Below are 12,677 nucleotides of genomic sequence, written 5' to 3' on the forward strand. Positions count from 1 at the left end.
TTTTTTTTTTTTTTTTTTTTTTTGAGTGACATCCAGACTCCAGCAGAAATGAAATATGTTCATGCACCATGCTGCGCAAGAAGTAGAAAAAGTCAAAAACCACCATCAGACGTTTGCCAATGTACCACTATACAATTTGAATCAAACAACATGTTCAAGATAATGATACTGAAACCAACAATTAGGACTTCTTATAATAGCTTTCTTCTTGTCTTTTGGACCTTTGTATTCACCTCAACCCTCTTTGAATTCTTGTGTATTACTTACATTTCTCTCAACAAGACTGTTTCTCATCAAAATAAAAAATAACATTCAACATTCAGACAATTCACCTGCTTCTTTCCTTGCTTTGAGAGACCTAGTTGAGTGAGAATATCCTTGAGCTCTTTTATTCGAAAATAAGCCAATTTATCCTACAAGTGAAAATGAAACATCACAAGTAGAAATCAAATCAGTAGCATTAAAATTTCTTCATAATATCCAAATTGATCTAATAAAATCAATGCAAGGAAGGATAAAGATGTACTCTGTCTAACCAAAGTTACAACCACCAAAAAATCAAATTTAATTAGTAATGCTAATTTTGGAGTTTCTTAAATGATGAATAAGAAGTTTGAAATTTATGAAGAAGATAAACCAGCAAATAGAAAATGAAAATGAAAAACTGGACTTTTGGACAACTAAGACTAACATCATAAACATGTGTTCAATCTTATACTATACAAGATTAAAGTATTGTTCTAGATGAGTTGCATTCAATTTAAGCCAAAACTAGACTTCTTCTCTTCTGAACTTTGCAATCCTATACTGCATTGAAATATAAATGGCCTGAAAAAATGATGCAGTTAGATGGAATGATATTACGACTACCTAATCAAACTACAGTAATCCTTCCTAAATACTCAACTGGCCAAACCCTGCTATACCTATTTGGTTCATTATAAAAAACAAAAGTCACGCTAACTTTCTATGATCTCTTAGTTCAACACTCAAGGCTATAGTTTAATCAACAATATTACATTTAAATTTGATAGTAAAAAATAGTTCAACAGTAATCCAAGTGAGATGGGAGCTTGAAAGACTCAATCACTCAAAAGGCTGGCCACTTGATTGAATTCAAGGAATTTTAACAGTGTTCAGCAATCACAGTAAACATCAAGAGCGTAATTAGAAAAATGTAAAAAACAAACTCTAAGTTAAACTTGTGTCATCCCAATCATCTCAAGCTAACAGAGAATAAAGAAGAAGAAAAAGTAACCCAGAGGAGCAAATCCCCTAGAAATATAGCTAAACGACATTTTAGAGCCAAAAGTCGACATTAACCTTACATTACAGCAACAAATCCAGAAGCAAGCCAAGTGACAAGACAAATGAGTAGAGTATCCCCAAATTCAAATTACCAGCCACAAAAATTACAACCTGCACTGAAACAATACAAATTGAACTAAAACCCAGGATTATCAAGTACCTTGCAATTAGCAACCAAGTCCATCTCTTCGAAGCAACAACCCGCAAAATCCCCAACGATGATGAGCCAAAAAGACGATTTTATCAGCAACTCAACACACACCAACAACGCATGGTCCTCAAAACTGCGATTGATCTCATGAAAACAACCAAAATGAATACAAAATCAGATTCACATACAAAATTCAAGCATAATTGATCAAAAAAAAACAAGCCACCAATCAATTGAAGTAATAGATAGCGTAAAATCAGATTGCGAAGTTACCTAAAGGAAAATTGGATTTCTACAAAGTGGAAGAAGAATTGAAATCCGTATATTGATGAAGAAACGCTCGGGTCGCCCACGCCGACTTCTCCACTCGAACCTGTCCTTTAGCGCTAGTGTTTCTTTTTGACCGAAACCCCAACCAGAACCAATCCCCCTCCAATTACAAAGTTCGGACTCATCGGCGATTATCCATTCCGGTTTATGACGGAGAACATGTCCGGGCTGCGATACGCTGTACTCGTAAGTAATTTTCATTTCGTTAAACTTATTTAATCATTTATCATTTCTTATATTTAATTAATTCGACGGCTCAGATTTGAAGATAACGTGTACAAGAATGCTTCTTATTGTGACACGTCATCGAACTTCCCTAGATGTTGTTCGCACGATTTTTCCCCTAAAATCAGTAACCAGCCGGGCACATTTTGGAGTCAAATAATTGCTTTTTAATTTTTTAATTTTTTATTTTACACAAAGAAAAAAATAAAAATAAATAAAAAATAAATAAATGACCCAAGTAAATAATTTAATTATATTTGACAAACAAAAATATAATATAAGGTTAAAAAACGTAAATTTTAATATTTATATATTATTATTTTATTTATATTACTTTAATTTATTATTCTGTCTCGAAAAATAATTTGTAGTTGTTTTTTTTACATTAAAAAAAAACTTTTATGATATGGTATGATCTATTTTTTTTTATGATATATATGATCTATTTAGGTTGAGATTAGAGTTTGTAAATTCATTTCAAATTGATTTAATTTGCCTCACCTTATTATTTTTAATTATTTATTAGATTTTATTACTGACCCAAATATTATTTTTCAGTTAATTAAAAATAAATAAAAGAATTATTATTAAAATTTTTAAATTCTGTTTCTTTTTTCAAATATAGGATATTATTATTAGGAATTTAAAATTCCAAACATGAGTTTTTAATATTTGAAACGGTAAAAAATATATCCTAATTAGTTAATTAAATAATTAATTATTAATATATTAATATATTATTTAGACTTATTAAATTTTAACCAATATATTTATAATTAATAGTTTATGCTATCTTAATTATTTAATATACTATTTTATTATTCTTATTAATTTGTACTTGTTTAATTATTTTCAGTAATTAAATTAATTTATTTAATTATCACTTAATTAATTATAATTTTATCAACAAAAATGGTAAAACATACACGTATTATATTAAAACTGCAAAGTTATAATTGATTAATAGTAATATGATATTAATACTTCATATATAATTTTTTTAATTTGGTTTATCTTTAAAATTGGTTAAATAAACTTTAAATTCTATAATTATTCGTATCTTCATTATTAAATTTCGTTTTATTCATAATTATTTTATAAAAATTTTGTTTACAATAATTTAAATTAAAGAAATAACTTAATTTAAATCCTATAAATTTCTAAATAATTAATTTATAAAAACTAATATATATATATATTGTAATATAAAATTAAAATTTACCAATCAATTAAATTTCCTAAAATACTGTCAATAATTTTTTAAAAGCTTTAAAAATAAAATAAATTAAAAATGGACAAAAAGGAGGGGAAAGTTAGGAGTACCCCACCATTTAAATGCGCCTTTAATCTATATCGAATCTTTTTTAAAAAGAAAAAAAAAATCGATGAGGAAAACTGGGCATACGAAACTACCAAACTACCCCTGTCGACGTGGGCTTGTCGCGGCCGTAGATTGGTGTCTTATTCACATGTGAACACAAGAATAGAATAACGGAATGGATTTGTATTTTTCTTCGAACACGTGGAAATTCGAATAATTAGTGAATTATAAATAATTCTCTCGCAAAATAATAAGAATAAGAACATGTGCATATTTTATTTTTAAATTTATCAAAATGCGATAAAAATATCCTTAAATATGATATTTTATTTAAAATATCCTTAAATTTTTTAAACTTTCAATAATATCCTTAAACTTTAACAAAATTTCAAAAATACCCTTACTTTTAATAGTATTTTAAAATTATCTTTTAAACCTTAATAAGTTTCATTAATATTCTTCCATTTAAGAAACAAATATTAAAAAAAAATACGGCTCGATATTTAAAAAATCTTACAGAATTTTAAAAGTGGCATTAATACCCTCTAAGTTTATAAAAAAAATTAAATAATTTGTTTAAGACACGGCATAAATTATTTCGACTTTCTAATATGATTTTTTAAAAGTCGTGAATATTTTTTAATTTTTTTTTAAGTTTAGGGAGGTTTTTAAGTTTTTTTAAAAGTAAGTATATTAATAAAACTTTTCAAAATTTAATTATATTTTTTAAGTTATATATTTTAAATACTTTTTATAAATGCACGGAGTCCTTAATTAGCTTTTTCTATTGACTAGACTACTCGAAAATTTGATTATAAAGATAATCAATGACGGGAAAAAATAAAGAAAACACGTGCATTACCAAATTTGTAGCGATAAAGATTTTGTTGATCTTTTTTCACCGTTCCAATCAGTCATTTGTTGTCGTCAAGAAAGACCATTTTCCACCCTCAAATATATACATACATACATACATATATATATATATATATTTTTTTTAATTGGGTCATATTTTGCTTAGTTTTGAAGGGATTTTTATTTATTTATTTATTTATTGAGATTATGGGATTTTATATTTTAGCTAGACGTTTTTTATTCTGTTTGGTTGTTGAAAAAAATTTGAGGAAAAAAACTACAAAATAATAATAATAATAATAATAATAATAATTGGGTTTTTTCTGGATAAAGAAATTGATTATTTAATTATTGAAATTATTTAGATTTATATTATGACAAAACTCATAAACGTTAGACCATATATAAATGACTTACCATTCATACTGAGTTGACCATTTCTTAAAACTTTTTATTAAAAAATTAAAGAATTCAATTTAATTTTTAAAGGTTCAAGAAAAAAAAATTACGAAATATTAATAATTTTTGTTCATATGTTAATAGTAAGAGTATTTTTTAACGAAACCGTGAAAAAAGAAGTAAAATATTTTTTAAAAATTAAAAAAAAAACTTTCATATATATATATATATATTTTTTAATTTTAAAAAAACTATGGTCGCCCAACTATTTTGACTTGTGACCAAAGTTGGGGAAGAAAGGTATTTATACCAACCTTGTTGAAAGGGACATTGATGGGCCAAATTTAATTGCACGTTACATAAATAAAGGGAAAATATAATATACATATTTGATTATTCTTTTCCGTACCTCTAAATTATTCAACCTTATATCAATTTTTCCTATAAATTTTTAATTTTTCGTATTAGAATAGTACACGTGGAATAAAGGTTAGTATCAAAACAAACCCGAGAAACAAAAAATAAAAAGGAAAGAAATATAGAGTGGAGTTAAGTAAGAAACTATCGAGACATATGAGGGTATAATGTTCAAACAATAACTTAAATGATGTAATAGTCTAAACTCACCCCTAGTAGATATTTGTCTATTTTGGTCTGTTACATGTTGCCGTTAGCCTCACGATTTTAAAACGCATCTACTAAGGAGAGGTATTTCCACACCATTATAAAAAATGTTTCGTTCCGTTCTCCAATTGATGTGGGATCTCATAAATGGTCTATAATAACATAGATATGGTTGAGTGTCTTATCCCTGATAATAATATTGATACGATTCACTTTGTAATTACCACAAATGATTTGATTTAAATCGTTAAAATCTCACATCGATTGGAGAGGGGAGTAAAACATTTCTGGTAAGGGTGTGCAAAATATCTCCATAGCAGACGAGTTTTACAACCGTGAGGTTAACATCTATATGTAATGGGTCAAAGTAAACAATATCTACTAGCGGTAAGCTTGGTTGTTACGGTTCATGTAGAGTTGAGTGTAGATATCTTACACAATGAGTTTGTAAAAGACTGAACCACAAAATATTTGATCTCTTTTTATAAATTTGTTGGTCAAGAAAATTAATATTTCCCAAGTTGATTGTATGTAGTTTTGATCTTAATATGAAATGAGGCTGACGACGATAGGTAATGGGCTAAAGTGGACAATATCAGCTAGTGGTGGGCTTGGACTGTTACAAATGGTATTAGAGCCAGACAATATTTGCTAGGGTGTGTCAACAAGGACGCTCGGCCCTCAAGAGGAATGGATCGTGAGATCCCACATTGGTTGGTGAGAAAAATGAAGCATTTTTTATAAGGGTGTGGAAACCTATCCATAGCAGATGCGTTTTAAAATCATGAGGCTAACGACGATACGTAATAAACCAAAACGGATAATATTTGCTAGCGGTGGGCTTGGGCTATTACAAATAGTATCAGAGCTAGACAATATATACTGGCGGTGTGCCAACGAGGACGCTGGGCCCTCAAGAGGGATGGATCATGAGATCTCACATCGTTTGGTGAGAAAAACGAAGCATTTCTTATAATGGTATGGAAACTTCCATCTAGCATACGATTTTTAAAATCGTGAGGCTGAGAGTGATGTAACGAACTAAAACGGATAACATCTGCTAGTGGGGGACTTGAGCTATTACAAATTTGCATAAACTAACACATTTTTTTGGGTTGAAACGTTTTTGGATCCGGTTTCTTTCGTAAGTGTTTATATTTGTATTTGATTTTCACTTTCAAAGTGGATTGGATCTAAAAAATGGTAACGGGATGCATGTGCCTCTTCTCTTGCAAACCGAACTTTGTTGTAGTTTATATTTTAACACCGTATACTCTTGCCTTGTGTCTTCAACAACGTGTTAAGCCTATAAACACGACCAACTTCTTGAAACCTATCCACTTCACCCTGTGGCCAAACTTCCAAACTACAATCGACTCGATCAACAATCTGTACCGACCCGATCTAGTAACCTAATCGACGATCCTAATTGACCCAACCCACAACCCGCACGCGACTTGAGCTGACTCCCAGCATTTGCGGCTCTATCTAGCCGCATTCCTAACCATGGCTCGCACTGACGTCCTACGCTCGACTCACTCTTGGCTTCGCTTAGCTTCGACTCAACTTAGACAACTTAGATGTCTTAGATTGGAATGATGGATCATTTTCTATTATTTAAAATCCGTATGACAACTCTTTAGCCAATTAAAGTATCATTAAACCAAAAGTTGAATTAATTGATGTCGAAGTTAAGTTAAATCATTTAATATGTCTCTAACCCGATATTGTGGGACTCTTTGGATTTCAGGAAATAGATTCAAGTTAGCATTAAGAAAGTATGATGACTCCGATTTAGGCCAACAAAGTAAGTGGTCTTACGGTTGGATACCCATAGACTTGGTCGGATGACTTGTGTTTAATATGAATGATACATACCCTACGGCCCCTTTACGTGTCATATTTTTAGGATGCTATAGTGTGTTATGTATATACATTACATTATGATATAAATGTTTATGATGCATATACTTTTAGTATGCCACGCCATGTATATTATGACAGTATGTTCACATTATGACTATAAGACCTTGATGAACAATGTATGTTAACCATGATAAATATGTCGAGTATACATATGCATGTTTCATCGGGACGTTATGTCATAAACGGAACGAAAGTATGGTTTGCATCATAACTATGTACCATGGTTAGAAACTATGGGACTTCATGCATGTTGTATGTCACGAGCATTGGAATACTTACCTAATATGTAAAAGGCTATTTAGATTAGTGGAAACGATAGTGAGAGTAAGATTGATGGCCTCGAAAAGTACTCGTGTAACGAAATTGATAATAGAGTACAAGCAGTAACAAAAAATTTGAAGAAATCAAGTTTGACAATGAGATCGAGAGCGACCACGAGCTATGATTGAACAACAAAAATAAGAACGAGAATTCCATGTAGTAAATTTCTATAAACATATTATAACTTTGTTGAGAGAGAGAGCGGGAGGAAATGTAATGGCAAATGAGAACGAGAATAAACAGACTAGAAAAAGGAGTCAGCATATCTCAATAATCCAAGCTTAACCCTGAATTTGTTGGATCATCCATGCTTGAACGGTGTAAGAAATAGCTACAGATTGGGATCGTTGAAACTCCTTCGGAAGATAGACCAACTTAGAGAGAATATTTCGTTAGAGATAACTAAATAGGATCACCCGCCTTTAAGAACTCCTCGGTGAGACTCACTAGATATACTCGGACCCCTGGGCAACCTTTTTATGAATAGTCATCCCAATTAGACCATCCCATAAATCTACAGATTGGTGTATAACGAGCTTAGTTCATGTTGGGCTCGGCTAGCTACGATAGACTATGTCCTTGCCTGGGTAAGCCAGTCGGATAAGAGCGTCGTCTCGATAAGAACGACAAAGGTTAAAATTGGAACCGAGTTTAAAAACTAAGTAAATAAAAGAGATTTTTTTTTCCCTAAATTTTTAAAACCTATTGTCCGCCTCTCCCTTCTTGGAGCGCCCTGTTTCATTTCTACCAAAAATTCGCAGCAAATCGTCTGAAAATCTGTATTTTTGTGCTATAATCTCTCTTCAATTCTCGAAGTTCAGTTTCATTTTGATCTTGTTTTGAGATTTTTTTTGTTTTTGATTTCGTGTTCTGAAGAATATGAATCTCCTCCTTCGCATTCGCATTCAGTTCTTGAGGAATTCCATTAACCAGCTCTGTAACTCGATTCCATCGAATCCACATTTCGTTTGTCTCAGAAGATTTTCATTTCATTCATGGTTCTTGAATACTGATCATGGTAACTTCAGCCATATTCTCCGTCTATCTCAAATCCAAAACTATCCAGCTCCCGTCCTCTCTTTTACGAAATTTTGTTTGAATTTCTACTCTAATAGTGCACCTTCAAGATCCTTTAGGAGGAGAGCGAGTAAGAGATTGAAATCCAGAATCAAACCTAAGCTGAACGAGGCTCAATTTCAGCACGCAATTTCTCAAATCCCTCCAAGGTTTAACTCCGAAGAACTCTATAATGTCATTTCTGTTCAGGGAGATCCTTTGGTGTGCTTTGAACTGTTCAATTGGGCCTCCCAGCAGTCTCGTTTCAGACATGATGTTTCCACTTATGAGATTACAATTAAGAAGCTGGGTGAGGCGAAAATGTACGAAGAAATGGATAATGTTGTGAATCAGGTGCTTGCTGTTCCTTCTATTGGTTCTGAGACTCTTTACAATACTATGATATATTTTTTTACTGAGGCAAGGAAGTTGACTAGAGCTATCAATATATTTAAGCATATGCAGAACAACAAAAACTTGAACTGTAGGCCTTCAATTAGAACCTATAATCTGCTTTTTACTGCATTCTTGAGTCGGGGTCGTAATGCTTATATAAATCTCATGTATATGGAGACTATTAGATGCCTCTTCAGACAGATGGTGAATGATGGCATTGAACCTGACATATTTACTTTAAATTGTATGATAAAGGGGTATGTGCTATCCCTTCATGTCAATGATGCTCTCAGGATCTTCCACCAAATGGGTGTTGTTTATAGTAGCCTCCCAAATTCATTTTCCTATGATTATTTGATTCACGGGTTATGCGCGCAAGCGCGAACGGATAATGCGAGGGAGTTGTGCAATGAAATGAAGGAAAAGGGGTTTGTGCCAAGTAGTATATCATATAATTCAATTGTTAATGCTATGGCTCTCAATGGAGAGGTTGAAGAAGCAGTGAATTATTTGTGGGAGATGATTGGTAATAGAAGGTCTCCTGATTTTATTACATATAAGACGGTATTGGATGAACTGTGCAGGCGAGGGAGGGTTGGAGAAGCCACGAGTTTGTTGAGGGAAGTGCAGGAGAAGGAACTTGTGGATGGTCATACTTATAGGAAACTTCTCTATGTGCTTGAAGATGACTATGGAAATGTAAATGGTGGATGGCCATGATCTGGAATCATGGATCGTGTGGTTTTTGAAGGTAGGATGGACTCATGACGTTTGATATCAGAGCCTCGCTGTGTGTTTTAGTCGGATCAAGTAGATAGAAAAGCGGCCTGTCTTGATTTCTCCCGGTGGTTGTTGTGTATCAATGGAAGGTTTACCGATGCCATTTGCTGAAAAGTTAGAAACCTATGATTTATTCAGATGCTTTACTTAATTTAGTTATCGATCAAGAAGATTCTTCTGGAGAATCATCAATCAATTGTGGCTACTCGGCTTAGAGCTGGTGCATATCTTTTGAAGCTTCAAGAGTTACAGCTGGTGCATATCTTTTGTGGCTACACGGCTTAAAAACGCTACAAATATTAGTCAATCAGCAAGGTAAAAAGTCTAGCAGCTTCGCTCCTTCACCTGTTGGTAAAGTAGCTTCGCTCCTCTCCTTTACAGTCTCACAATTCCATTGTCTGAACCTATTGGTAGAACAGCTTTGCTCCTTAGCCGACACCTATTTACCGAGAAAAAGAGAAAGAGATAAGCTATTCCATTGTTTGAACTTATTGGTAAAGCAGCTTTACTCCTTAGCCGACACCTATTTACTGAGAAAAAAAGAAAGAGAAGCTATTCTATTGTCTAAACTTATCAGTAAAGCAGCTTTGCTCCTTAGCTGACTCCTATTTATCGAGAAAAAGAGTAAGAGATAAGCTATTCCATTGTCAGAACCTATTCGTAAAGCAACTTTGCTTCTTAGCCGACACCTATTTACTGAGGAAAAGAGTAAGAGATAAAAGCTTATTGAGACTTCTTTAATAGCTTATAAATGCTTTTCTTCTCAACAACGTAAAAACTTTTGAACAATACTTGAAGCAGTGAAGCACTTCGACTTAGTTCATGAATCCAACTGTATACTGCTGGTACAGTCTCACATCCCTTCATTTCTTTTCATATAATAGGTGTATTCTCATGCGAAGCAGCCGTCTTTGTGGGACTTGAATTATATGATATCTTCTCCAAAAGAAGCTCGGGATCCCTTTATGGCTTTTCCCCCATCAAGTTCAAGGTACTTTTTTCAAGCTGAGTTCATTTAACACTGAATTTTTTTGCATGAGGAATCAATATAGAAATTCATACAAGTCCAGCAGGATAGTGCTATATTTATAGTGCTCAAGACATGTTTCAATTTTTGACTAGTAGGTTGGTGTCTAGTAGAATTTGCATTTAGGAACATGAAGAATTGGAGTAAAACAACACTTGAGCTTAATGTATATTACACTAATCTTCTGTTTGCTATTGATCTGAAAATTAATCTAATTGTGTAAATGTAAAAAAGATATATGTGGATTTATATGTAGCAATACGCCAAAAGCAAATAATATTTAACTATAAGTTTGCTATTCTAGCATCGTGAATAAGATATCTATTACTATATTGTGAGTTTAAAAAGATTTAAAGAGAATTGCACGTGGATTGAAAAATGAAATCAATTCCAAACCTAGGCTTTTGTGATTACATTACACTTTTGTTCTACGATTTGTTGTAGAGAATATAATTTTAGGAGATAAGAAACGTATCTTGAGATTGATTGCAATGAAGTTTAATCGTACTAATTTGTTTGTAAGTATGCTTAAATTGTAAGCTTAATCCTTAAACTTTTTGAATAATGTAACTGAATGACTCAAAATTTTGAGTCCACTCAATTTCTTGAATTTTATCGCCTTGCTCACTTGGTTAAAACAAAACAAATTCTCTCCCTCTCTCCTCTTCTTCCTCCCCCCTTTGTCTCACTCCTCCCTCCCCCTCTCCTTCCTTCTTGTTCTTACCTTTCCTCTTTTCTTCCCTTATTCTTTGTGTCCTCTCTGCTTCTCTCCACTTTCAGAATCAAGAATCCTATCAAGAGCGAGAGCAATAGAGCACGAGCAAGATTGAGAATGTGACCGAGACGACATTGCACAATAGAGAGACTGACAAAGCATGGATTGGCGAAGACGTCTATTATATTTTTACATGTTGCTGAGGGGATGAGCAAAAAAATAAACCAGCTTTATGTTAAAAAACTGGACATATTCCATTTCAACCCAAAGTTCGGAGTATAATAGGTTTTTAAACTTATTATTCATTGTGGTTACAAAAGACCTTCCCAATTTACAATGAGGGAGGTATAACTTTAGGAAGTAAAAATATTAGACAGTTTACCATAAACAACATTGGCTTGTCTTTTTTGCAAATGTTCTTTGATTTCTTTCTTGCTACATATTTCAAAAGAAAGCCAGGAGATTTTTCTATAGTAGTAGTAGGTTTTTCTATAGTAAAATTTTTGTATTCTCGAAAGGATGGTACGTCATAGCCATGTCCATGAGAATCGTTGTCCAGAAATTCTAGATGAATGTGCGTTGCATAAGCAAACGGTTCTGTAATTTGCATAATAGACACTAATTTGGAGAAAAAGCGTAATTTGCATAATAGACACTAATTTGGAGAAAAAGCGACGTACTTTTGTATCTCATAAGTTTTAAAATTTTTTATCATGTTTGATAGGACTATACGTTCCATCCATCATCCACAATTCACTGTTTAATAGGTATGTAAATTTTAAACAAAGTTGAATAAGTCGAACATATTTAACACAAAATTAAAATTTTAGAGATACTCAACGACCCAGACACACAATTTAGAGACTGAATTGTAATTTTGTCCCCCATCATCTCAATCTTAGCAATCATATACAAATTCTTGGGTTAATGTATCAATAACCATTTTTTTAATATGAAGAACGGCTCAGGAATCTGTTCAATCCCTCAAAATCAATAAAGCCACAGCCAATTCTGGATATCCATTCCTTCTACCAAATGATTCACAATAACAGTAGCTCATTTAAAACATTGTTGGTATGCTATTAAATTCATAATAACAGCAGCAGCCACAGCTCTGCAACACTTCAAAATGCTATCCAACAAAATTCTATCATATGCAAAGCTAATCTCAACAAAAAAAAAAAAAAAAAAAAAAAAAAAAAAAAAAAAAAAAAAAAAAAAAAAAAAAAAAAAAAAAAAAAAA

At 32.2% G+C, this 12,677-nt stretch overlaps 2 protein-coding genes across 6 annotated transcripts in view; one reads left to right on the top strand and one right to left on the bottom strand.

The window, feature by feature from the left end:
* Positions 1-1,935, bottom strand: part of LOC111464667 (E3 SUMO-protein ligase SIZ1-like) — a 17,635-nt gene extending 15,700 nt beyond the window's left edge. The window contains exons 1-3 of one of the 3 annotated variants that reach the window (XM_023108889.1): positions 1,733-1,935; positions 1,469-1,521; positions 333-413 (exon numbers count right to left, since the gene is read on the bottom strand). In XM_023108889.1, the coding sequence (XP_022964657.1) occupies positions 333-413; positions 1,469-1,492 (105 nt within the window). In that variant the 5' untranslated portion in view covers positions 1,493-1,521; positions 1,733-1,935. Of the gene's footprint in view, positions 1-332; positions 414-1,468; positions 1,604-1,732 lie in introns of all 3 variants that reach the window. The other 2 variants (XM_023108888.1, XM_023108887.1) reach the window with 2 other exon arrangements.
* A 6,217-nt stretch (positions 1,936-8,152) lies between these two features.
* LOC111464950 (pentatricopeptide repeat-containing protein At2g27800, mitochondrial-like) lies at positions 8,153-11,307 on the top strand. 3 transcript variants are annotated; one of them, XR_002714121.1, is made up of 2 exons: positions 8,153-10,043; positions 10,577-11,307. XR_002714121.1 is itself a non-coding variant. In XM_023109238.1 (1 exon), exon 1 carries the CDS (start codon positions 8,340-8,342, stop codon positions 9,630-9,632), a length of 1,293 nt encoding a protein of 430 aa, XP_022965006.1. In that variant the 5' UTR covers positions 8,153-8,339; the 3' UTR covers positions 9,633-10,398. The 3 variants fall into 3 exon arrangements, 1 of the variants encoding a protein (XP_022965006.1); XR_002714122.1 differs by having other exon boundaries at positions 8,153-10,007; XM_023109238.1 differs by lacking the exon at positions 10,577-11,307 and having other exon boundaries at positions 8,153-10,398.
* The last annotated feature ends 1,370 nt before the right edge of the window (positions 11,308-12,677 follow it).

The sequence above is a fragment of the Cucurbita moschata genome, unplaced genomic scaffold, assembly GCF_002738365.1.
Source record: "Cucurbita moschata cultivar Rifu unplaced genomic scaffold, Cmos_1.0 Cmo_Scf00031, whole genome shotgun sequence".
NCBI lineage: Eukaryota > Viridiplantae > Streptophyta > Magnoliopsida > Cucurbitales > Cucurbitaceae > Cucurbita > Cucurbita moschata.

Coding starts and splice junctions, on each gene's coding strand:
- LOC111464950 (XM_023109238.1), top strand. CDS start 8,340: ATGAATCTCCTCCTTCGCATTCGCATTCAGTTCTTGAGGAATTCCATT.